Source organism: Rhinatrema bivittatum, chromosome 10, assembly GCF_901001135.1.
Source record: "Rhinatrema bivittatum chromosome 10, aRhiBiv1.1, whole genome shotgun sequence".
Taxonomy (NCBI): domain Eukaryota; kingdom Metazoa; phylum Chordata; class Amphibia; order Gymnophiona; family Rhinatrematidae; genus Rhinatrema; species Rhinatrema bivittatum.
Genome location: NC_042624.1, coordinates 84,462,841 through 84,490,016, shown reverse-complemented (window position 1 = coordinate 84,490,016; position 27,176 = coordinate 84,462,841). Strand labels below are relative to the sequence as shown.

Genomic DNA, 27,176 nt, shown 5'->3' with positions numbered 1-27,176 from the left:
GTCAGGCTCACTGGTCTGTACTTTCCTGGATCACCCCTGGAGCCCTTTTTAAATATTGGGGTTACATTGGCCACTCTCCAGTCTTCAGGTACAATGGATGATTTTAATAATGTTACAAATTTTAACTAATAGATCTGAAATTTCATTTTTGAGTTCCTTCAGAACCCTGGGATGCATACCATCTGGTCCAGGTGATTTTACTCTTTAGTTTGTCAATCTGGCCTACTAGATCTTCCAAGTTCACAGTGATTTGGTTCAGTTCATCTGACTCATCACCCTTGAAAACCATCTCCGAAACTGCTATCTCCCCAACATCCTCATTAGTAAACACAGAAGCAAAGAATACATTTAGTCTTTCTGCAATGGCTTTATCTTCCCTAAGAGCCCCTTTACCCCTTGGTCATCTAACGGTCCAACCGACTCTCTCAGAGGTTTCTTGCTTCTGATATATTTTTAAAAGTTTTTATGAGTTTTTGCCTCTTTGGCCAATTTCATTTCAAATTCTCTCTTTGCCTGTCTTATCAATGTTTTATACTTAACTTGACAATGCTTATGCTTTTTCCTATTTCTTCAGATGGATCCTTCTTCCAATTTTTGAAGGATTTTTTTTGGCTAAAATACCATCTATCTACAAGCAGTACAATAAAAGCCTCTAGCCATACTGTGACTGCTAACTGCGTTCAGCCTATCATTGTGGTTCCCACGGGGCTCCTCCCTGTGGGCGGAGTCATCTCCACAGTGACCAAGGGTCCACAATGCCACAAACACAACAAGAGCTTTGTGTTTATCACCACTCCAATGAAATGAAGGACTTGGGTTGGGACTTGGTTGGATTTGTCGTAGTTGATTATGAATCCTAGATTTTCTAAGCAGGTTATGGTCTGCTTTAGGTGTGATTGGAGTGTTCTGGAGTGTGAGGAAACTAGACACCAATCATCCAAATAGGGGAATATCTTTATCCCTTTCCTGTATAGGTGGGCCACAGCAATGGCAAGGCATTTCGTGAAAACTTGGGGTGCTGATGATAGTTCAAACGGAAACACCTTGTATTGGTAATGTTTTTTGTTCACCTGAAAACAAAGGTAAATCCACGAAGATGGATGCATGCAGATATGGGCATATGCATCCTTGAGATCTAAAGAGAACATTCAGTCACGTTGTAGGAATGGTAGAATGGTTTTGAGAGATGTCATCTTGAATTTCTCTTTCCGAATAAATTTGTTGGGGGCTAGAGGCCTCCCCCCCCTCTTTGGGATGAGGAAGTATTGGGAATAAAATTTTCAATTGTATTGATATCAAGGTAATGGTTGGATCGCATGCTGTTTGAGAAGCAATTGAATCTCATGGTGAGGAAGAGCATGGCTATTTTGGTTTCAAAAAGATGGCGCGAGATGAAGCAGTTGTGGGGTTAATCGGAAATTCGGTTCGTAACCCTTCTGTACCACACTGAGAACCCAATAATCTGATGTGATAGAGGACCAGGTTTGGTAAAAGGAGGATATCCTGCTGCCTATAACCAACAAAGGCTGTAGCCAAGCCGTCTTCAAAAATTCTGTTGAGGTTTCTGGTTGTGCCCTGCTGTTGCTTTTGTGGTTGTTGAGTTCTTGTACATCCCCTCACTTGGGTTTGTTGCAGTTGTTGCCTGAGTTTGGTAGGGGGGTACCCTATAGGGGTTGAACGGTCTGTATGACATCTCTGGTAGAAAGACTTTTTATAAGCCGGGTTGAATCTCCGAGGAAGATTGTTCCATCGACGTCATACGTGAAGAGACCGCCACAGTTTGCTCCTTCAGTTGGGATACAGTCTCTCGTAATCTGTCCCCAAATAAATTATCTCCTTTGCATGGGAGGTCAGCCAACTTTTCATGTACATCGTCGCGGATGGTGCTTGCTCGAAGCCAAGCAATTCTGTGGGCTGCTATTGAAGCTGCTGATGTCCTAGCTGATGTATCAAAGGCTTCATACACTGTAGGAAGGAGATGGCGTAACCCTTCCTCCATGTCAGTTATGGCTTGATTCTGTAGCTGGCTGGTCTTCAAACCTTCTTTAGGTTTCAAGATTTACAAGCATTCATACAAATATTGGGTGATATAAAATTGATGTTGCTAATTATTTATTATCTATTCCTGATGGTGTATTTGAGTGCAGGCAAGTTTTCTTTGCTTTCTTCATGGCCGATTCGACCACTACAGATGTGTGAGATAACTGTACTGATCTGTAATGTGAAGATTTTGGCATTCTATATTTAATTCCGCTTTCCGCAAAATGGGAGGTCCCGAGAAAGGAGATTCCCAGGATTTGTCCAATGGACCTCCAGGACCAGATGAGATGGAAGAGCCATCGGCTCAGATGAGATGTCAAAAATCTTGAGAATCCCTTGCACCTCCAATCTTGGATCTGGCAATTTTTTTTGTCTCTATTTTTAAGAGGGAGCCCACCTTTTCAATGATCTTTGAATATGTCAAGTCCTCTGGAGGTGAGGATTTATTTATTTATTTATTATTTTTATATTCCGACATTTTATCTCAATTGAGATATCACACCGGTTTACATTCAGGTACTGTAGGTATTTTTTCTATCCCCAGAGGGCTTACAATCTAAGTTTTTGTACCTGAGGCAATGGAGGGTAAAGTGACTTGCCCAAGGTCACAAGGAGCAACAGCTGGACTCGAACCCTGGTCTCCTGGTTCATAGTCCACTGCTCTAACCACTAGGCTATTCCTCCTCCCTCCTATGGTTCTGGTGACTCCTCTGGGTGGGAGTCTGATGGAATTCCCATGGATGTGCCCGGAGAAGTTGGTGGGGAGTCTGGAAGGTCTTTGTCAAGTTCTGAAACTGATGGACTAAGGCCTTGGCGGTTGTCCTCTCCTACATCCACGTCCTGAGGGAGGGAAAAGGGAAGCGAGCGTGATGACAAATTATCTTCCGAGGCACTAGAGGATAGCCTAGTGTGGTGGGTAGCAGGCAGAGAGGCAAAGAAGGTCTGTAGAATGTCTGAAATTTGGGAATTGGCTTGTGAGGCTGCACCACCCAATTTAGGTTTGGAAGGAGGTTGCTTCTTTCTTTGCAGAGTTGAACCTACATCTTCACTCCTTCCTGAATGGGTTGACCCCTTGGAAGATGGTAATGCTGCCAAAAGAATTGAGGAGTCCAGTCTCCTCTTTCTGTCTGATTGGACCTGGCCCTCATGCTGAGACTTTCACCTTTTGTCCAGGGGCTCCTAGAGTTGAGGCTGTTTCCGTTTTTGCTTAAAGACATATGAAAGACCTGTGAACACATTACTTCTGAGAGAGGAAGTTGAAGACCTATCCGAGACCTTCATAATGCCTATGTTAGAGTCAGATCCCTGTAGTTCCTCTGCAATGAAAACTACCTGTGGGTCCGGACGCCTTTGAGCCTGAGAGGCTCCTTCTTGATGTTCCTTTAGTTTATGCTGTGTTTTGTGTGTCGAATGCGTCGACGAATGGCGCTCCTGCGTTGAATGTTTGTCCTTCACCTTTACTTTCGACACGTGTCGATATGATTTGCGTCGGTGTTGCAAAGTACACTTCGAGCATCGTTGTGCATTATGCTTGGTGTGCTATTCTATTTTATATGCCATGCGCCGAGCTGCAGCGTGCTTCAGTTTTTTGGAGCCACCGGCTCCTGCGTGACAGCTGTTAGCTTCGATGGCGCCTTCGGGTCTTTTGGGGGGGTTTCCCCCGAACCCCTACCTCTGGGCACTCTGGGGGATTTCCTCATCTGGCCCCAGCCTGTTGAGGTTAGTTCCAGTGACGCCACCCGTTTTGCTGTGGTGGACTCTGGTTTTGGCACCGGTGAAGACTGAGTGGAGCGGTGTGTTGCGGTATACGAGCCCGATGACCTGTTCTTCCTCAGTCCGGTAATTTTCTTGGCCTGTTGATGTTGGGTCCTTGGGGTCATCCTGCCACAGTTGCAACAGGACATAACTTTGCCACACTGGCAATACTTAAAAGCCTAGGGTTTTGGGTGCCACACTGGCAATACTTAAAAGCCTAGGGTTTTGGGTGCCATGAGTAGCACTTAAAAGTTCTTTTTTGGGATACACTGTGTAAAAAAGAGAGAAAATTTGAGAAGAAGTATGAGAGAGAGGAATCCACGTCCGTGAGCTGCACGGGAAGAAACAGAACTGAGCAAGTCAGGTAATTGTGCGGGAATGGCTATGCAGGCGCACAGAGCAAAGCTCTGTATCTGTGGAGAGAGTTTTTCACCTCGGGCCGCAAAGGGGACATCCCAGACAGCATGGCTAATTCAGCCTGTTTATCGATGGGAAAACAGAGCAGGCCCCCAGTCCAGTGCTCCATTGGAAGCATCCTGGCCTGATCCTGCTCAGGGTTGCCCTAGCAGCTCGGCAATCTCGTCTAAAAAATTCCCTTTCATCAGGACCAAGACCTCCAGTGAAGCAAGGCTTTGCTATTCTACCATTTGCTGGCAGCAGAGAATAATTACAGGCTGATGTCAGCATGAGACCTATTCAGGGTAACAGCAAATTATTTTTTCTCTAACTCCATCTTGACATGGATTGGCAGGCTGGAGTCAGAGTGCACCCCCTCAAAGGCAGTACAGGGCTGTAGGGCAGGATTGGAGTTGGTCTTCTGCCTATCCAACCCTCTCCCCCACAGGTTGAGCCCTTGGGTTCTGGGGGCCAGTAGGACTTGTCTTGTTAATAACATTAGGGCATGGACTGGAAGCTGGGTATAGGCTGGGAGCTAAGGTCAGGCACAGGCTGAATGAGGCAGGGCTGGCTAGACAAGGCGAGGCAGGCTGGACAAGGCAGGGCAGGCACAGGCTGGAAGCTGGACACAGGTACTGGCTGATACTGGACACAAAGCACAGACTGGGGGTTGGAACCAGGTACTGAGGGCAGGTGGGGCTGGATACAGACAGGGCTGAACCAAGGAAAAGGGCAAGGACTGAGAAACAGACAAGGTAACAGGGAACAAGAAAGCCGAACAGGGCACAAGACCAGGTAAGGTAATCCTAGTAGGCCCGGGGCCCGTAAGGGGCGTGGGATAAACACTGTGGATCCATAAAGGCTAGAGGATGAGAATGAAGAGTAGAGCCATGGGGCGGCTTGCTGGAATGTTGGCTACTACCTTGTGATTACTACCCTTATTCAAAAATCCTTTACACGGTTAATGCAACCCCAACATTGCTCTCTGCTTCAACGGCAAGGGGAAATGTGGAATAGAGGATTTGCATTCAGATAACAACCAAAAAGTACTACCCTTACTCAAACAGCCTTCGCACGGTTAACACAACCCAAAAATTGCTCTCTGCTTCAACGGCAAGGGGAAATGTGGAAAAGAGGATTTGCATTCAGATAACAACCAAAAAGGACTGAACTTCACAATCTGGGTATAGCGTGGGGGTAGATTGCTTATCATGGCGGTTACTACCCTAAACCAATTAAGCCTAATACATCACTTTGCTTCAACGGTAGGGGGAAATGAGAAAAAAAGGATTTACATTCAGACAACATCCAACAAAGCATCGATCTGTGCAGTCTGGGCAAACAAGCATCGGGGTAACTTGCTGGAGGCGGCGATTACTACCCTTAACCATAAGCCTTATGCTCACCTTTGATGCAACTCCAACATTGCTCTCTGCATCAATGAAAGGGGATGGCAGGAAATTTGAATCAAACAGTTACTGACAAGGTTGATGAAACAGGTAAGTATGGGAAAAGAAGTGTGGAAGCTTGCTGGGCAGACTAGATGGGCCGATTGGTCTTTTTCTGCCATCATTTTCTATGTAAGGCAGAAAAGCCCAGATGGGCACACAGCATGCCAGGAAGGCCTCAGAGGCTGCAAGAGGCCACAAGGCAAGGCAGGAGGCCCAGATGGGCCGCAAGGCAAGGCAAAAGGCCTAGATAAGTCACAAGGTAAGGCAGAAGGCCCAGATTTCACAAGGCAAAAGAGGAAGCCTGGGTAGGCCATAAAGCAAGACAGGAGGCCTGGGTATGCTGTAAGGCAAGGCAAGGCAGGATAGTAGGACATGGTAGCCAGGTGAAGGAGCCAAGGTGAGTTGATGAAGAGGCACTGAGGCAATGAGCAGGCTGGGTTAAGTAGAGCTGAGGTGTGACCAACTAGGAGGCAGCTGGCAGAGCTGTGAGCAAGGCTCACTGAGGACCCCTGGTAGAAGGAAGGTTGGGCAGCAGGTGGAACCTTGGCAAGGGGAGACTGCATAGTGGACAGGCAAAACCGTGACACATCTGCTAGAAGTATAACCCATTTGTCTGGACTGGTCTGGCAGGATAAAAAGGAAGAGAACAATTGCTCTGCTCTTTCACCTGCCCCTCCCTTGCTGTTTCTTGCCGGTTGTATGAAGGAGAGGGGCTTAACTCTGTCCTTATGTCTTGCTTGTACACAGTACTTGCAGAAAATGTCTTACCAGTACTCTGTATCTGACCATACCAGCTACATGCAGCATTGTTTCTACTTCAGAAATGAGTAAAGGCAATGCAAAGTGTCCTAACTAGATTTCTAAGTAAGAACATAAGAACATAAGAAAATGCCATACTGGGTCAGACCAAGGGTCCATCAAGCCCAGCATCCTGTTTCCAACAGTGGCCAATCCAGGCCATAAGAACCTGGCAAGTACCCAAATTTCTATGTTAACATAGTAACATGAACCTAAACTTGGCACTGTAAAGGTATGATCTGTGGTATGCAGAACAGATTTCTATTTTTCATTTTAAAATGTTCTTTTGCATGGAGTTCCGCAGTCAAAATTGCATTCAAAATTTTTAAATAGGACAAGTTTAGGGTTGAGGTTTAGTGCAAATATTGTTGACTTTATGTGCCAATTCTGTGCTGAAATCACAAACTGAAAATGCTCAGTATGGTCCCTCTGCCCCACTCCTGATGTACAGGATGTTACTGGGATGACATCCACATTTTGTATGGGATAAGGAAGCTCATGCATATTAAAATGAGGCTGCTATTCACAGTAGGGGATATCTTAAAAAGTCACACCAAGGATGTTTATGCGATTTTTCTGAGACATGAAAGAAATCTGAGCTGTGATTTTTTTTTTTTAAACACTGGCTTGGATTTTTTTTTTATTCAGCAAAACAATATATATCTCTTTGCTAGAAAATTTTCCTATTCTAAGTGTATCAAGCTCTTACATTTTGTAGAAGTCGTCTAACACAACATACATTCTACCGATCACGTAACACATTTTTATCTTTCTCTGTCAAAGTTTCCCTTTGAAAGTTACCTTAGAGGTCACATCCAAGCTATTTGCAAGATTTAAAATTTGCCACTGTATAATATAGTAAGAATACCAAAATCACTTCAAATTCCACACTAGTTTAATGAAAGGAAAAAATTACTACTATAAAATACACCCCTCACATGAGTATGCTTATTGCATTAATGTACCATCAATACTAGGCATCATCGAATTTGCTTTCACATATCTCCATCTGCCTTATTTTTAATCATAGGTCAATGTCACATTATTCTTACATCAGAACTCTAATCTGTGATCATTTTCCTTTATATTTTTCCATCATATGGATGGTCAAAAACAATTTTTAATATATTCTAAAATAATAATTCATATATATTACATCATCTGTAAGGCAGACAAAAAGAGACTCACTCCTTGGTGATTTTTAAACATTTTTTTATACAGTGGAGCTACCGGAAAGCAGAGTTGCTTACCTGTTACATGTGTTCTCCAAGGACTGCAGGATGTCTGTCCTTACACAAGGGTGACATCATCAGATGGAGCCCGGCATGAAAAACTTATGTCAAAGTTTTGAGAACTTTGACTGAACCTCATTGAGCATGCTCACATATGTAATATACTACATGTCCATGTGAGGTCCTTTCAGTCTTATAGAATTCATAAGAACAAAATAATAAAACATGGAGAAAACTCATGTAGTGCAAACCCAATTCCATGAGGTGGTAGGCAGGTTTAATGCGGACTGACATCCTGCTGTCCTTGGAGTACACCTGTTATAAGTAAGCAACTCTGCTTTCTCAGAGGATAAGCAGGAAGGCACTCCTCACACATGGGTGAATCCCTAGCTACAGGTTACCCCAAACATAAAAGGGGGCCAATAAAACACCAAACAAGTACCAACAGGCACAATCAGAACCAGTTTTTCTTGCAACAGAAGGGGGGCAGCCTGAACCAAAATAACGGGCCTTAAGCGGGAGCAGAGTTGGGATCTACACCTCAAACAAGTTCTGAAGGACAAATTGGCCAACCCTGCTGTCAGCCATACCTATCCAAAAGTAATGTGATGTAAATGTGGGAGAGAACTCCACCTCACAGCTCTGCAGAGCTCCTCAATGGGGGCTACTTGCAAGTGGGCCACCAATGCTGCTATGACTCGAATACAGTAAGCCTTGACATGACCATCAAGATGCAGTCAGTTTTGAGTGCCCCCCTACACATTCTAAAAATCCATGGGTGCCACTATGGCACCAGACTTGGCCAATCTATACATGGCAAAATTTGAGAAATGTTTGCTGTCTCCAGCTTATCTTTTTAAGAATGTACGCTCATGGATGAGGTATTATTTTAGAATATATTAAAAGATTGTTTTTGATCATCCATATGATGGAAAAATATAAAGCAAAATGATTTCAAATGAGAGTTCAGATATAAGAATAATGTGACATTAACCTACGATTAAAAATCAGGCAGATGGAGATAATATATGAAAGCAAATTTGATGATGCCTAGTATAATGGTCATCTATACATTAATGCAATAAATATATTCATGTGAGGGGTATATTTTATAGTAGTATAATAAGAATGTAACAGTCATGTCAAAAGTTTAGTAAATAATCTAGACCTACTTTAAACCCATATGTTTTTATATTTATAAAAAAGATATACACTTACCGTCTCAGTTTCCAAATCTTTTTTTTTGGTTATTAATTTATTTTCTCTTAAGACCTTTTCCAATCTGTTTCCTAGTTCTATAGTTTCTGCCTGAATTTTAAACACCTGCAGATAAAAGATGCTAAGTCAGTTTGAATACATGCATTTCAAGGCACCAACAATCCCATGGGAACTTTGCTCTAAAGTCTGTCCTGAGGGTTTTTCCTGATGAAACCAGCAAAAATTAACATTCTAATGCTCATGCTCTGATAATGCTTTAAATTAGTATTCCCTTAACTGGGGTAATATGTAAAAAGCAGAGTTGCTTACCTGTAACAGGTGTTCTCCTAGGACAGCACGATATTAGTCTTCACTGACCTCATCAGATGGAGCCCGGCACGGAAAACTTCTGTCAGTTTCTAAAACTTTGACTGGTACACTGAGCATGCTCAGCATGCTACTATCCACGCATCCATGCGGGGTCCCTCTTCAGTCTCGTAACATAGAATTCCCAAAAATAAAATAACAAACACCAACGAAAACCAACTCTGCGGGGTGGCAGGCGGGTTTCGTGAGGACTAACATACTGCTGTCCTAGGAGAAAGCAAGATTGCTTACCTTGTAATAGGAGTTATCCCAGGACAGCAGGATGTAGTCCTCACATATGGGTGACATCAGTAATGGAGCCCTATACGGAAAAACTTCTGTCAAAGTTTCTAGAAACTTTTGACTGGCACAGTGTGCCCACTGAGCATGCTCAGCATGCCATAATATTCTCAGCCACAGGGGTCTCCCTTCAGTCTGTTTTGTAGCAATTAGCGTTAGCCAAAAATAAAATAATAAAACGTATCGGACCCAACTCCGCGGGGTGGCGGGTAGGTTTCATGAGGACTACATCCTGGTGTCCTGGGATAACACCTATTACAAGGTAAGCAATTTTGCTTTATCTCAGGACAAGCAGGATGCTAGTCCTCACATATGGGTGGATTAGCAAGCTACAGGCTGAGTCATCTTTGTATTGGACCAACAGGTTACAACTTGTGCAACAGGCACAACTGGTGTACTGTTGGGAAAAATGAGGCAGCCTGAAATCACGAAAAGTTGGATGTGGAAGGAGTTGGGATTATACTGGAAATAAATTCTTTAAGACAGATTGTCCATAGGCTGAATCTTGTCGTCCTTCCTTGTTGAGACAGTAATGAGTCGCAAAGGTGTGAAGGGAACTCCATGTTGCGGCCTTACATATGTCAGCTATTGTCAATGAACGGTAGTGTGCTACTGAGGTTGACATTGCTCTTACTGCGTGTGCCTTTACTCGCCCTTGGAGAGGAAGGCCTGCTTTTTCATAGCAAAACTGTATGCAATCTGCTAGCCAATTGGACAGAGTTTGCTTGCCCACTGCTTTCCCAGGTTTGTTTGGATCAAAAGAAACAAAGAGCTGGTTGGATTTTCTATGGGCTGTAGTGCGGTCTAGTACGCAAGTGCACGTTTACAGTCCAAGGTGTGTAAAGCCCTCTCTCCTTGATGAGAGTGTGGTCTTGGGAAGAAAGTAGGCAAGATGATAGATTGATTCAAATGGAATTCTGTAACTACTTTTGGCAGAAATTTTGGATGTGTACGGAGTACCACTCTATCATGTAGGAATTTTGTGTAGGGTATGTGACAAGGGCTTGTAACTCACTAACCCTTCTTGTGATGGCTATTAAGAAAATAGTCTTCCAAGTGAGAAATTTAACATCACAGGAATCCATGGGTTTAAAAGGAGAACGCATGAGTCTAGTTAAGACCACATTAAGGTCCCATTGTGTGACCGGTGGTCGGTGTGGAGGTTTAAGTTGAATTAAACCTCTCATAAACCTACTAACTAGGGGGTTGTACTGATATTGGTGCATCTCCAACGGTATTATGATAAGCTGAGATTGCACTTAAATGTACTCTTACAGATGAGGTCTGAAGACCAGAGTCTGAGAGATGGCATAGATAGTCTAATAGAGATGATGTAGTGCAGGAAAAAGGGTTAATATTATTTTGTGTGCACCACATGGTAAACCTTTTACATTTAGCATGATAGTTCTTTCGTGTGGAGGGTTTACGTGAAGCTACAAGCACTTGAGAGACATTAGTTGAAAGACTAAGAGTTTGTAGAATCAAGCTTTCAACATCCATGCTGTGAGGGATAGGGATTGAAGGTTGGGATGATGCAACCTGCCCTGATCCTGAGTTATGAGAGTGGGTGCTGTGCCCAGGCGAATTGGATCTTTGATCGAGAGGTCTAGAAGTATGGGAAACCATACCTGTTGAGGCCAATACGGGTCTATGAGTATCATGGACCCTTTGTCCTGTTGTAGCTTCACTAGAGTTCTGGTTATTAGCGGTTTCGGGGGATACGCGTATAGAAGGCCTGACTTCCAGTGGCGAGCAAAGGCATCCCTGGGTAAGCGGTTTCCACTTTGTAATTCATTTGTGATGCAAAGAGGTCTACTGTTGGTTGGCCCCAATGTTGAAAGATCTTGGTCGCCAATTCTGGATCCAGAGACCACTCGTGAGGTTGGAATTGACGACTGAGGGATCCGCCAGTACATTGTGAATTCCTGCTAGATAAATGGCCCGTAAAAGCATTGAGTGTGCTAGGGCCCAGTCCCAAATTTGAGCTGCCTCTTGACAAAGGAAATACGAGCCCGTACCTCCCTGTTTGTTGATGTACCACATGGCTACTGTGTTGTCTGTTTGTATCAGAACAGTCTTGTGGGAAAGGCAGTCCTTGAATGCATGGCATGGGGCACATTTAAAACTAATCGGAGAAAGTTCTTTTTTACTCAGCGCACAATTAAACTCTGGAATTTGTTGCCAGAGGATGTGGTTAGTGCAGTTAGTGTAGCTGTGTTTAAAAAAGGATTGGATAAGTTCTTGGAGAAGAAGTCCATTACCTGCTATTAAGTTCACCTAGAGAATAGCCACTGCCATTAGCAATGGTAACATGGACTAGACTTAGTTTTTGGGTACTTGCCAGGTTCTTGTGGCCTGGATTGGCCACTGTTGGAAGCAGGATGCTGATCTGACCCAGGATGGCATTTTCTTATGTTCTTATGTTCTTAACTTCATGGAGTGCCCCCTAGACTTTCTACTATCCGAAAGAGTAAATAACCGATTCACATCTACCAGTTCTAGACCTCTCATGGTTTTAAACATCTCTATCATATCCCCCCTCAGCCGTCTCTTCTCCAAGCTGAAAAGTCCTAACCTCTTTAGTCTTTCCTCATAGGGGAGCTGTTCCATTCCCCTTATCATTTTGGTAGCCCTTCTCTGTACCTTCTCCATCGCAATTATATCTTTTTTGAGATGCGGCGCCCAGAATTGTACACAGTATTCAAGATGTGGTCTCACCATGGAGCGATAGAGAGGCATTATGATATTTTCCATTTTATTCACCATTTCCTTTCTAATAATTCCCAACATTCTGTTTGCTTTTTTGACTGCCGCAGCACACTGAACCGACGATTTCAATGTGTTATCCACTATGACGCCTAGATCTCTTTCTTGGGTTGTAGCACCTAATATGGAACCCAACATTGTAATTATAGCATGGGTTATTTTCCCTATATGCATCACCTTGCACTTATCCACATTAAATTTCATCTGCCATTTGGATGCCCAAATTTCCAGTCTCAGAAGGTCTTCCTGCAATTTATCACAATCTGCTTGTGATTTAACTACTCTGAACAATTTTGTATCATTTGCAAAGTTGATTATCTCACTCGTTGTATTTCTTTCCAGGTCATTTATAAATATATTGAAAAGTAAGGGTCCCAATACAGATCCCTGAGGCACTCCACTGTCCACTCCCTTCCACTGAGAAAATTATCCATTTAATCCTACTCTCTGTTTCCTGTCTTTTAGTCAGTTTGCAATCCACGAAAGGACATCGCCACCTATCCCATGACTTTTTACTTTTCCTAGAAGTCTCTCATGAGGAACTTTGTCAAATGCTTTCTGAAAATCCAAGTATACTACATCTACCGGTTCACCTTTATCCAGATGTTTATTAACTCCTTCAAAAAAGTGATGCAGATTTGTGAGGCAAGACTTGCCCTGGGTAAAGCCATGCTGACTTTGTTCCATTAAACCATGTCTTTCTATATGTTCTGTGATTTTGATGTTTAGAACACTTTCCACTATTTTTCCTGGCACTGAAGTCAGGCTAACCGGTCTGTAGTTTCCCGGATCGCCCCTGGAGCCCTTTTTAAATATTGGGGTTACATTTGCTATCCTCCAGTCTTCAGGTACAATGGATGATTTTAATGATAAGTTACAAATTTTTACTAATAGGTCTGAAATTTCATTTTTTAGTTCTTTCAGAACTCTGGGGTGTATACCATCCGGTCCTGGTGATTTACTACCCTTCAGTTTGTCAATCAGGCCTACCACATCTTCTAGGTTCACCGTGATTTGATTCAGTCCATCTCAATCATTACCCATGAAAACCTTCTCCATTACGGGTACCTCCCCAACATCCTCTTCAGTAAACACCGAAGCAAAGAAATCATTTAATCTTTCCGTGATGGCCTTATCTTCTCTAAGTGCCCCTTTAACCCCTCGATCATCTAATGGTCCAACTGACTCCCTCACAGGCTTTCTGCTTCGGATATATTTAAAAAAGCTTTTACTGTGAGTTTTTGCCTCTACAGCCAACTTCTTTTCAAATTCTCTCTTAGCCTGTCTTATCAATGTCTTACATTTAACTTGCCAATGTTTATGCTTTATCCTATTTTCTTCTGTTGGATCCTTCTTCCAATTTTTGAATGAAGATCTTTTGGCTAAAATAGCTTCTTTCACCTCCCCTTTTAACCATGCCGGTAATCGTTTTGCCTTCTTTCCACCTTTCTTAATGTGTGGAATACATCTGGATTGTGCTTCTAGAATGGTATTTTTTAACAATGACCACGCCTCTTGGACTTTTACTTTTTTAGCTGCTCCTTTCAGTTTTTTTCTAACAATTTTTCTCATTTTATCAAAGTTTCCCTTTTGAAAAGTTTAGCATGAGAGCCTTGGATTTGCACACTATTCCTCTTCTAGTCATTAAATCAAATTTGATCATATTATGATCACTATTGCCAAGCAGCCCCACCACCGTTACCTCTCTCACCAAGTCCTGTGCTCCACTGAGAATTAGATCTAAAATTGCTCCCTCTCTCATTGGTTCCTGAACCAATTGCTCCATAAAGCTATCATTTATTCCATCCATACCCCAGTATAGCACTGTCCCATTGGTTATCCTCTTTCCACCATGTCTCTGAGATGCCAATTAAGTCTATGTCATCATTCATTCACTGCTATACATTCTAATTCTCCAATATTACTTCTTAGACTTCTGGCATTTGTTTTTTAGCTCAGGTGAGTTTTTAGTTACAGGCACTTGGACTATTTTTCTAATTATTGGAACCTCACTGTCGGGATGCCCTAATTCTAATGCATCATTAATATCCTTTGAAGATACCTCTCTCCGAACCATGCGCTGCTGAGCGACTGTCGGCTTTCCCCTTTGTTCTAGTTTAAAAGCTGCTCTATCTCCTTTTTAAAGGTTAGCGCCAGCAGTCTGGTTCCACCCTGGTTAAGGTGGAGCCCATCCCTTCGGAAGAGACTCCCCCTTCCCCAAAAGGTTCCCCAGTTCCTAACAAAACTGAATCCCTCTTCCTTGCACCATCGTCTCATCCACGCATTGAGACACCGGAGCTCTGCCTGCCTCTGGTGACCTGCGCGTGGAACAGGGAGCATTTCAGAGAATGCTACCCTGGATGTTCTGAATTTAAGCTTTCTACCTAAGAGCCTAAATTTGGCTTCCAGAACTTCCCTCCCACATTTTCCTATGTCGTTGGTGCCCACATGTACCACGACAGCCGGCTCCTCCCCAGCACTGTCTAAAATCCTATCTAGGTGACACGTGAAGTCCGCCACCTTCGCAACAGGTAGGCATGTTACCAGGCGATCCTCACACCCACCAGCCACCCAGCTATCTACATTCCTAATAATCGAATCACCAACTATGATGGCCGACCTAACCCTTCCCTCCTGGACAGTAGGCCTTGGGGAGATATCCTCAGTGCGCAAGGACAATGCAACACCCGGAGAGCAGGTCCTTGCTACAGGATCCTTTCCTGCTGCACCTGGTTGATGCTCTCCCATCATGAGACCTTCTTCCTCCAAGGCAGCACCAGGGCTGCCAGTCTGATGTTGGGACTTGACTACTATGTCCCTGAAGGTCTCATCTATATACCTCTCTGTCTTCCTCAGCTCCTCCAGGTCTGCCACTCTAGCCTCCAGAGATCGGACTAGTTCTCTGAGAGCCAGGAGTTCTTTGCATCGCATGAACATGTATTTCTCACCGGTGGGTAAAAAAATCATACATGTGACACTCTATGCAAAAGACTGGGAAGCTCCCCTCTTGCTGCTGGACTGCTGCCTTCATCTCAATTTTGATCAGTTCCTAGTTAAGTTTTAGGAATGTGTCTAACGTCCTTTAAATGTATTAGTGAATTCACTATGTGTCTGGTATTGGCCTACCGGGGTGTGATCGAATTCTCAATAAAGTTTTTGTTGATGGGTTGTTTTTTTTTTTTGTGAAAGTGGCACCTGCCAATAAATTAAGGGATGAGCTAGGGGTGGGAGTATTGGGAAATACAAACAGTCTAACTTCAGTTAGTCAGCCAGAGTGACTCACTGCTCTCTTGATTAACAAATGTTGGTACCTATTCAAACCCAATCACACTACCTCAACACCTTTCCAAGGTGAGTAACTGAGCTGAACTATTCAACCTTTTTACTTAGATATACACCGCGCCTAGCTTATTTCTAGCTTCTGGCTACTTTTTTTTTTTTTTTGGGGGGGGGTTGTGGTTTTTTTTTTTTTTTTAATACAAACACTCAGTTTGTATTAAATCAAACACACTCAGTTCTTTAAAAGTCTGCAGAACACTCAGTTCTGCAGACTTTTAAAAATAAACACACTACCTACTGCTTACTAGCTACCTTATTGACTGACTATTTAAAAATACAAACAGTCTAACTTGTTTATTCACTGCCTTTCTGACTATTAAAAGCACAAACACACAAACACACTAAATAATATTCCCAAATAGTTAACTTTGCCCCAATACTTTAAAAAAAAAACAATGTCCCAAGCAAAAACTTACTGATTCCTTTCAGCCACCAGCAAGGTGATCCTCTCCTCTCAGTGTTGGAAAGGTAGCCCTTTGAGCAAGTTGTTAATGGTTGTCCAACATAAGAGTGAGAATCTTAGTTTCTGAGTGACCTGAATTGGATAAGAAAGCAGTCGGATGGCTTGTATCCATTGTGTTTTGCGTGTCCATTGCGTGAGTCTCATGGCTAATCTGGCCATAGGAGTGACGTGAACTGTGGAGGCCATGTGACCCAATAAAGTGAGACATTGATGAGCTGTTATTTGTGTGCATGCACGTAAAGAGCCTGCTAACGAGTCTGTGCCCGGTCTTTTGGAAGAAAAGTTTTTGCTGTTATGGTGTTTAATTCTGCTTCGATGAATTGTAACAGGTGAGATGGTATCTCTGGTAGCTGATGAAGAATCCCAAGGAATGGAGTAGAGTTATTGTGAGCTTGAGAGAGTTGAGAGCTCCTTGTTTTGTTTGGCTTCTGATGAGCCAATCTTCCAGGTAAGGAAACACAAGTACGCCCTGCTTGTGTAGATGGGCAACTGCCACTGCTAGACACTTTGTGAACACTCGAGGTGCTGAGGCAAGGCCGAATGATAGCACCCTGTACTGGAAATGTTGATTTCCTACTAGGAATTGTAGATATTTGCGATGAGGAGAGAATATTGGAATGTGAGCGTAAGCATCTTGTAGATCCAGAGAACAGAGCCAATCTCCTTTTTGAATTAGAGGTAACATGGTGCCCAGAGAAACCATCCTGAATTTTTCTTTTTTCAGAAACTTGTTGAGATTTCTGAGGTCTAGGATGGGACGTAGGCCTCCTGTTTTCTTTGGAATGAGGAAACAACGGGAGTAGAATCCTCTGCCCTGCTGAGGCCGGGGAACTGGTTCCATGACCCTGGCTCTCAGAAGGGTGGATAATTCTATTTGTAAGAGTGTGGATTGGTTGTTTACTGTCCAAAACGAGGTGGGTGGAGTGTCGTTTGGTACAGTGAGAAAGTCCAAGTGGTACCCCTGAGATGTGATAGAGAGTACCCATTGGTCTGTTGTAATGTGAGACCAATTGTGTTGGAAGAAAGCAATCCGACCTCCTACTGGCAAACTTGGAGTCAGATTGGTAGACAGGCTGCTGCTCTCCGGTAGCTTCTCAAAACCTTGATGTTGCTCCTGTTTGAGGAGGGGGTTGAGTCCTAGGTTGTCTTGGTTGACGAAACTATGTTCTCTGAGTTGGTCTGGATGAGCGTCCCCGGGCAGGAGGTGGATAATAACACCTAGGCCTATAACATGGACGCTTGGATTATTTTCTCGGGAGTCTTCTTGATGGTATTTGAGACTCCTGAGGTACCGAAGATAGTTGTTTCAGGGTTTCTGAATGTTCCTTTAGGATGGAAACCGCTTCTTTCACCTTATCTCTGAAGAGATTGTCCCCTGCACAAGGGAGGTCAGCCAATTTCTCCTGAATTTCAGGTCTCAAATCTGAGGCTTTGAGCCGGGCCCATCTTCGAGCACTTATCCCTGTGGCTGATAGTCTTGATGCCGTTTCAAAACTATCATATGCTGCACGAACCTCGTGTTTGCCCTCTTCCAGACCTTTATGAATTATGTCAGAGAAAGACTCCTGAAATTGCTGGGGAAGAGTTTCAGAGAGTTGGTATTGCATCATATATAATTGATAGGACGCAATCCTGGAAACCAACATGGATCCCTGAAACATCTTCCTACCTATGTTGTCTAGGAACCTGTTGTCTCTTCCTGGTGGAGTTGAGGAATGAGTTTTCAGTCTTTTTGATTTCTTTTGTGCTGACTCAACTACTACTGACTGGTGAGGTAGTTGAGTCTTCTGGAATCCTGGAATGTGTTGAACCAGGTAGGTCGTATCAGTCCTTTTGTTGACCGGAGGTATGGAGCAGGGATGCTCCCATAACCTGTTCATTAGGCCTACGAGTACCTCGTGGACTGGTATGGCTAAAACCTCCTTAGGAAGGTCCACGAACTGTAACACCTCCAGGGTTTTTTGCCTAGTGTCTTCCTATGACTGTAATTGAAAAGGAATGGTGTCAGCCATATCCTTGATGAAGTTGGAGAAGGATAAGTCCTCTGGAGGGGATTTTCTACATTCCTCTGGAGGAGATGGCTCCGAGAGGACTTCTTTGGAAGAGGTATCAGTGTCTGTATCTTTCCATGCATCAGGTGTTTGAGGTCAAGACACCTTTGACATCGATGATTGTCCTCTAGGTTTCGATGGAAACAATGGGGATATTGGTGGTACTGGCCGTGGAATCCCCGATGGACCTGGGATCGGATCTGGAATCGGTGGTTCTTCGATGGTATCTTCTCCCCTCGGTAGTGGTATAGGCAGTTCCTGAGGTTTTGTAGGAATTGCACCAATAATTGTATCTAATTTTTGTAGAATCGGTGCAAGAAGGGATAAATTGGGCATCGGCATCGGTGGAATCGATGATGGATGCGGAAATGTCATCGGTATTAGCATTGATGGAATCGGCAATGGAACTGGACAGGGCATCAGTACTGGCGTCGATGGATCCCTGGACGGAACCGGTAGGGGCATCGGTAGTGGTATTGATGGATCCAGTAATGGCATCGGCACTGGCATTGATGGAATCGATGGAGACAGCACTGGCGTTGGTGCGGGCTTCGAAGGTAGAGTCGCTGCTGGCATGGAGGCATCGAGGAGCACATTCCTGACTGCCTGGCAGATATAGCCGTCCAGTTCCGCCTGCATAGCTGGTGAGACCAGAGCAGCTATGGGGGGAGGCAGAGAAGGCGATTCTGGTACCTCCACAGAGCCCTGAGGAGGTACGGTTCCCGGCACCGATATCAGTGGGGATCGCCGTGGGGTGGAAGGCCTCGATGAAGTGTCCTCTCTCCGAGGTTTCTTAGACAGAGGTGCTGGATCCTTTGATGGACCGCCGGATATTGGGTTGGTCTCGGGATCGTGAGGCCTCCGATGCCGATGCTTCTGTTTGTGGTTGGTGCTTTTCTCGATGACTGACGTTGATTTTATCGAGGATATAGACGGGGTTGGTGATCTATCACCCGCGGCATCCAGTTGTCTTTTCTTCAGGACGACTTTGCGGACCGCTCCAGCCGGAGACGACTGCGTGGACATCGAAGTTGAAGGCATCAATTGTAAATGGAATGGGTGTTCCATTTTCTCCATTCGGAGTCTCCTGCCCTTTGGCATCATTTCAGCACACTTCGGGCAGGTTAAGACATCGTGTCTCTCACCGAGACAGAGCACACACTTCAAGTGTGGGTCTGTGATGGACATTGTTCGACAGCAAATCAGGCATTTCTTAAATCCCATAGCCATTATGAAGTCGGACAGCCGTTGACGACTTTCGGCTAAAAAAACGGTGCGGAACCGACGGGAAAAAGAAAAAACTTACCGCGATGGTAAATAACGGGAGAACCCTGCGGTTTTGAAGTTTTTCGGTTGTTTTAGAAATATGGTGAAATTCACCACAGGACTCCAATTAAGCGCGAGGCTAACTGCTTCGCGGAAAAAAGAAGACTGAAGGGAGACCCCTGTGGCTGAGAATATCATGGCATGCTGAGCATGCTCAGTGGGCACACTGTGCCAGTCAAAAGTTTCTAGAAACTTTGACAGAGGTTTTTCCATATAGGGCTCCATTACTGATGTCACCCATATGTGAGGACTAGCATCCTGCTTGTCTTGGGATAACACCTGTTACAGGAAAGCAACTCTGCTTTCTCTGAGGAAAACAGGTGGCACAAAACTGGCAAACGTCAGGTCTTCCAGTGGAGACTTACGCCTTTCCTCCAGAGGTGAGGGCTCAGAGGGAAGGTCCTTAGAGCCTTTTGAGGAGGACTGGGATGTCTCCCCCTCCCAAGGGTCATAGGGGGCTAGCTCCTCACTTAAAGCGCCCGGGGACACTGGAGATGGGGCCCCTATGCTAGGTCTAGGCTTAGACCCCAAAGGCACCTGGAACCCCACAGGCATAAATGTTGGCACCAGTGGCGCTGTGGGCACTGAGGAGTGCGCTGGAGTCAGTGGCTCGAGGACACCGGAAGCACCAATGGAACCGGGGGGGGGCCCACTGGCACCAAACCCGACTGTCCTTCCTCATCAGAGGAATTGGACACTAGAATATTTTCTGCTAGAGGCCGCTTTGGTGCCCCGTGTGGCTTTGAGGGCGGCTGGGGGACCGGGATAGGCTGCATCAGTAAGGCACCGAGCAGTAAATCCAGACGCTTTAGCAAAGAAGCGAGCATTAATGGAGCCGGTTTCGGCAGCATTGGCAACCCTGAAGGACCCGGCGGTTCGATGCCTTATAGGGCTCGACTGCCTACTGTACATGGCGCACTAACTCCTCTTCGAATGCTGACGAGAAGAGGACAGCTTGAGGAGGAGGAGGAGGCAGAACCGAATTCCCATTGGAGCTCCAAGGGGGATCAGTACTCACCATCGAAGCCGGTGGGGATCGCCTCGGACCTTCGGTGCCAATGGAGGGTGGAGCCTCCGCAGACTGGGGCCTCTTCGGGGTCAACTCAGACAGTGTTGATGCCTTCCTGAGTTTGGAGCCATAGGAAGATGGTGATCGATGGCGATATTTCCTTGACTTCTCCCAATGTTCGGCCCGGTCCTTCCCCAGAGCCGAGGGCAATGGCGAAGATCCAGATGTGGAACGAGAGGAAATAGAAAGTGGACAATCCCCTGCGCCCAGTTCCATCAGAGAACTCGGCAGTGGAGAAGACACCACAGAAGCAGGGGTCGCCGACTTATGTCCCCTAGGTGTCGATGCCACCGACGCCAGTGTTGAGGGCTGTGATGTTTTGGCGCCGAAAGGTTTATCCATCTTGTCAAGACGCATGCGATGGCCCTTTGGAGACATCTGGGCATAGAAGGTGCATCCTTGGATGTTGTGCAATGCTCCTAGGCACAAAATACAGACCTCATGGGGGTCAGTGATGGACATTGTCCGAGGGCACTGGGGAAATTGGCAAAAACCGAACGATGCCATGGGAAAAAGAACCCAGCGCGTGGTCGATGGCCGGCGGATACCGGGAGATGGCCCTGTTGGTAATCGACCACGAAAACTGTAAAACTCACCGTGACACCTAGCCACTAACCATGGAAGACAGAGGGACCTGGCGCGACTGGGAAAAATGGACAGAAAGAGTTTTCCACAAATTTCGCTACGAGTTCAACAGCAGCAATGCGAAAGCCTCGCAGAAAAAGGCAGACTGAAGAGGGACCCCTCATGGACGCAAGGATAGTAGCATGCTTGGCATGCTCAGTGTGCCAGTCAAAGTTCTAGAAACTTTGACAGAAGTTTTCTGTGCCAGGCTCCATCTGATGAGGTCACCCATGTGTGAGGGCTACCATCCTGCTTGTCCTAGGAGAATGCTAGTTTCTTTGTCATCCACCTTGAGAAGTCATATGTTCACAGATTATAAACATAGTTTATAATCACAAACCCATAAAGAACATTATCTGTTAGACAATTTAGCATTCAATAATTGTAACAAAATAGTTTAGTTTATTTATATCTTAATCACAATTCTTAATTTGTAAAACAATACGATGTACAATAACATTTTAAAATAAGTAAAGAAAACCAATCAAATACACAATAGTGTGTTTTTAAGAAATTACTGTTATATGCACATCTAACATACATTTGAGTTTTTTAGAATTTTTTTGCTGCTGAGTTTCACGGTTACCTGAGCTTCATACTGCTCAAAAAAGCTTTTCTGATGCTTTGTTTTGCATTGGAGGTCTAATAGTTCATCTTCAACAGAAACACTCTTCTTTTCTAAGTCAGCAATTGAAGCCTGTATTAGAACACATACATTTGAGTTATTAGCAAACCTATTTCTAATATGAATATTGTTTTAACCCCTTAATCGCTAAAGGACAGTTTCACCCAACATGGCTGGACTATCCAGTGAAATGGTACTTCCCCTTCTAATTTCAAATCATGGGTCTCATGTGGACTACTTCCTTTGGAGCATGAACAAATTTCAGTAAGTCATAAATCTTTAGATTCTGTCTCCTGTTGCACAGTGAACTGAATTTTCATAGCCATTTTCTGAACAAACACAAGATATCCAGGGGCCGATATTCAGCAGTGGAGCGGCTAGTTAAGTTAGCCGGATACATCTAGCTGGCTAATTTTACTAGGATATTCAGCTATGTTAAAGTTCGCTAGATATGTATATCTGGCAAACTTTAAAGCAGCCCTACAGCACAGCCAGAGTTAGCCAGATAGGTTAACCAGCTAATTCCGAATGTCAGAGTTAGCCTGTTAGCCTCGGCTAGCTGTACTCCTCTCCAGAATGCCCCTGACTTATCAGACTAGAATTTAGCAAGATAAGCCATTTAATATCATGGCTAAGCCATTTAGATGGCTCGGCGGTGTGCGCAAGCCCCGGGAATGCGTATGTCCCGGGGCTTTCCAAAATGGGCGGTCCGGGGCTGGGCCGGGAGCATGGCGGCGGGCCGGGGGCGGTCCCGAATGCCTCAGGCAGGCATAACTCCTGAAAAAAAGGTAGGGGGGGATTTAGTTAAGGCTGGGGGGTGGGATCGAAAAAAAAATTCCCTCCAAGGCCGCTCCAATTTCAGAGCAGCCTTGGATGGAACGGGGAAAGCCATTGGGGCTCCCCTTGGGCTCGGCGCGAGCAAGGTGCACAAATGTGCATCCCCTTGCGCGTGCTGACCCCGGATTTTATAGCATGCGCGCGGCATCGGGTGTACATTTGTGTGTGCCGGGTAGCGCGCACAAATGTACCTCACGCGCGTAACATTTAAAATCTGCCCTAATATGCCCATATTAGACTCTCAGCCTCAAAAAAACAGGGAGTTTATAAGAGAAAAGTCTATTTGTTTAATTTTTTAATTAAACCTGGAAACATAAAGCAGAGTTGTTTACCTGTATCAGGTGTTCTCCTAGGACAGCAGGATGTTAGTCCTCACACATGGGTGACATCATCGGATGGAGCCCAGCATGGAACTGTGTTCTCAAAAATTCTAGAAGTCTCTAACATGCCCTACTGAGCATGTGCAGCTGGAGTCATCACCCTACCCCGTAGGCAGAGTCCCTTAGTCCATGAAACAGCTAATACATGGAGAAACCAGGTCCCAGGGGAGGCGGGTGGGTTTCGTGAAGACTAACATCCTGCTGTCCTAGGAGAACACCTGTTACAGGTAAGCAACTCTACTTTCTCCTAGAACAACAGGATGGTAGTCCTCACACATGGATGAATTCCTAGCTATAGGCTGTCCGAGCAGGACAAAGCGGAAAAGTGCACAGTGCTGAAAGCACCACATCTCTCCCTTCAGTCTGTGAGGCAGCTGACCCACTCAGGGTCCAGGCTGGCGAAGAGTTGGGTTCTACAAAGAAAAATCATAGAGAAGTCTGAGACACCAAACTTCCTGTGCAGCAGGAGCGCCTAAGGCAGAGGAGTGATGCGAGTACAAGTAGTAGCAAACTCCAGATCACGGAAAACAGTATAAGCAGGATTCCTGATAAGTAAACCCTGACAACAACAGTAGGTCTAGAACTTTTCTTAGATACAGGTAGAATCCAGAGGTGTAGACAAGAGAAATTCTTAGAGAAGACTGCATAGTTTCCATCGGTGCTAAAAGACAACTGAAAACACACTGGGGCCTTAGAGCCCCCAGAGAGAAACTGTGGTCTGCTGACATCAGAAGGACTGAATGTCTCTGCAGAAGGGTGCCCAAGTTTGGCTGGTAAGCATAATGGGCAGAAGAAACCCAAGCAACACTTAGAAGAACAAGCAGCGAATCATGGCACGGCCTGGGAAAGATAGTCTCCCAATGTCTACTCACCTCAGGGTCCAACCAGGAACACAGTCCTAGGTCAGTCCTGTGGCTGTGGAACACAACCTGTTGTGTCCGCCCAGAGAAAAAAAACACACACACAGATGCCCAGACTGCAACCAGAGGAATGAGCCCTCTGCTGTAAAAGCACGCTCAGTGGTACTCTTGCAGTGGTATCCCATCCTATGGATGGTGGCACATCTATGGACTCAAACACCGTGCCTGTTGGCAAAATCCTACGCCACAGCGAGGACAGAGCGCTGCGTGCCAGAGTCTGTGGCTGCACACTGCCCCACGACAAAGCACAGAGTGCGTGGTGATGCCTTCCCCACCAGTGCTTCTCAGCACTGTGAGGTGCAGAACTGAAGTTCGGGGTCATCATGGTGAATTTGCAGCAACCCCGGATGACATGCTATGCCCCTAGGCAGAGGATGCATTTATTATGAAGATCAGTGATGGACATGGTCCTTGAGCACTGAGGGCATCGCTTAAACCCAGACAAGGCCGTGAAGGGAAGAAATAAACGGGAGGAAATATCAAAATCGATGGCAACAGATGTCGATGGCTAGCGAGTACTGAAGCACCACCTTTGTGGGGAATTGACCATGAAAGGAAACTTACCAATAAATGTCAATAACCCTTCCTAGGAACACTATGGGGAAGACCGAGAGGGACCCGACATTGAACGCAGGTGAAGAAAATTGTGTTAAGTGAAAAATGAGTAAAGTTTTCTAGAAGAAACCAAAAGTGATCTCACAAACTGCGATGCTGCAGCTCCACAGAAAAAGAGAGACTGAAGAGGGTCCTCGCGTGGATGCGTGGTATAGGACATGCTGGGCATGCTCAGTGTGGTCAAAGTTCTAGAAACTTTGACATAAGTTTTCTGTGTCGGGGCTCCATCCAATGCCGCCACCCATGTGTGAGGACTACCATCCTGCCTGTCTTTCTCAGAATTCATCAAGGGGCCGATATTCATCAAGGTCAATATTCAAAAGTCATTTAGATAGAAACATAATAGTTATCCATCTAAATGACTTACCCAGCTATAATTAGCCCTTATCTGGCTAAATTCTAGCTGGCTAACTCCAATATTTGGAATTAGTCACTTAACCAATGTGGCGCTGGGTATATTCAGTGGCGCAGCCACGCTGCTTAATATACTCTGCTAGTTAACTTAAGAACATAAGAACATGCCATACTGGGTCAGACCAAGGGTCCATCAAGCCCAGCATCCTGTTTCCAACAGTGGCCAATCCAGGCCATAAGAACCTGGCAAGTACCCAAAAACTAAGTCTATTCCATGTTACCATTGCTAGTAATAGCGGTGGTTATTATCTAAGTCAACTTAATTAATAGCAGGTAATGGACTTCTCGTCCAAGAACTTATCCAATCCTTTTTTAAACACAGCTATACTAACTGCACTAACCACATCCTCTGGCAACAAATTCCAAAATTTAATTGTGTTTATCTGTTTAACTAGCTGAGCCGCATAGTGGCTGAAAATGGACCTCATGTTTCTTACAAACTAAAAATTATTTGGAAGTTATGAAGCTGAATTTGCACAGAACTGTTATAAAAATCCTTTATGCAAAGCAAAGCATTGGCTCATGTTTCATTTTATCTGTTCATAAAGGCTGAAGTAGACAGAGAGACATATTTCTGCTCATTATTATTAATTAAAAAAAATACTAAATGTACAAGAAAATGAATTGCCTCTGCTCATTATTATTAATTAAAAAAAATACTAGATGTACAAGAAAATTAATTGCCTATAAATTTTCTCTTTATTATTTTAACAATGGAAACATTTTCCTCACCTATCATGATTAATAAAATCCACTTTAATAGTATTCTCAAGAAACTTCCATGATCTTAGTAAGCCACATTAATGTGCAAATGTATCGGCATAAAACTGGGAAAATGTATCATATTGAGCAAAGTGGCTCTTCCCAATGCCCACCTTTTTCTCTACTGCACAAATAAGTAGACTCATAGCTTCAGTTATACTTAGCTGAGTGGCAAGAAGTAAGGAAAGAGTCCTTTCAACGGAGGATTAATGGAAGATGGGAGAAATAATTCTACCTTTAATGTTTCATTTTCATGAACGATATTTGCATTTTCTGTTTCAGCAGCATGAATCTTCCCAAGTATTTGTTCTTTTGAACTTCTTTCATCATCTTGGATTTTTTGCAAGTCTGCCAAAATGTCTGTGATTTGTCTTGACAAAATTAAGAAAATTCAAAGGATTTTTAATACATAATAGAAACAAGCACAAAAGTAATATAGTTTCCTCTTTACAATGTAATAATTAAAGGTCACGAGTCAATGGGATTAGCACAATACCACAGAAATTGCCTTAAGGGGGTTATTTTTAGACTAGCCACCTAAGGGAGTCATTTTCGTAGCGTATCGCACGCGAAAAGGGACGGAGTCGAGGCGGCGTTGGCACTGGAAGAGGAGGCGTCGGGGCGGTGTCGGGGCGGACGCTGTGGAACTTCGCTGGTGGCGAAAAGGTAAGACCCCTTATCGCTGCCAGTAGTGTGCCCAATATATTGGGTGCGAAAGCTGGCAGCAATAACACCGTGGTGGTGCGATTGCTGCCGGCTTTCGCCGGCCCGCCCCCCTTACCACATGATTCTCAAACGTTTGCGATCTTAGAAAATCTAGCCCTAAGTGCAAAACCTGCGGGTACTTTTTACCTGCAGACTTTGCACTAATTTTCAAAGTGAAAGCAAGTATGACCTTTCCCTTTGAAAACAATCCTAGGAAAACTACTGGCACACATTTACACTTGTTAATTTGTGCAGGCAGTTTTCTGAGAAAAATAAATGTGCATACTTTTGTAAATTTAAACTATGCATGTAAGTGCAAACCTTACCCAAGTCTTCCCTGGAAACGCTTCTTGTCACTGTGGGTAAACTTATGTGCACAGAGGCCCTATGTATGTACTGTAAGTTTACCCACATATAGGGAGAGCTGTTATTTTGCATTATATATAAGTCTCAAATGTCTTTTTTTTTTTTTTTTTTTAATGAATTTCCAGCCAAAAAATAGACTTAAGACTGCATGTATCTATACGTATCATAAATGCTGGTACTAACTTGTTTTCTGAATCACTTATTTTATCATACCAACATACAGGGCTGCCCATTCTAGCAGATCAATTGGGGGTGAAGGAGGAAAAGTTTTCATTGCATTTAATATTTTTATAGTACAATGTTTCCTCAGTTATTTTCATTTTTCCCATTCTCACCTCAGCGGTAATTATACTAAACTAATGGAACTGCCTGTCAAAAA

At 44.4% G+C, this 27,176-nt stretch overlaps 1 protein-coding gene across 8 annotated transcripts in view; it reads right to left on the bottom strand.

The window, feature by feature from the left end:
* The window catches only part of ODF2L (outer dense fiber of sperm tails 2 like), a 192,372-nt gene that overhangs the window by 50,343 nt on the left and 114,853 nt on the right, over window positions 1-27,176 (bottom strand). For 7 of the 8 annotated variants that reach the window (XM_029617772.1, XM_029617771.1, XM_029617768.1 and 4 more), the window contains 3 exons: window positions 25,962-26,097; window positions 21,760-21,870; window positions 8,891-8,995 (listed from right to left, as the gene is read on the bottom strand). In XM_029617772.1, the coding sequence (XP_029473632.1) occupies window positions 8,891-8,995; window positions 21,760-21,870; window positions 25,962-26,097 (352 nt within the window). The remainder of the gene's footprint in view (window positions 1-8,890; window positions 8,996-21,759; window positions 21,871-25,961; window positions 26,098-27,176) is intronic. The other variant, XM_029617769.1, reaches the window with a different exon arrangement.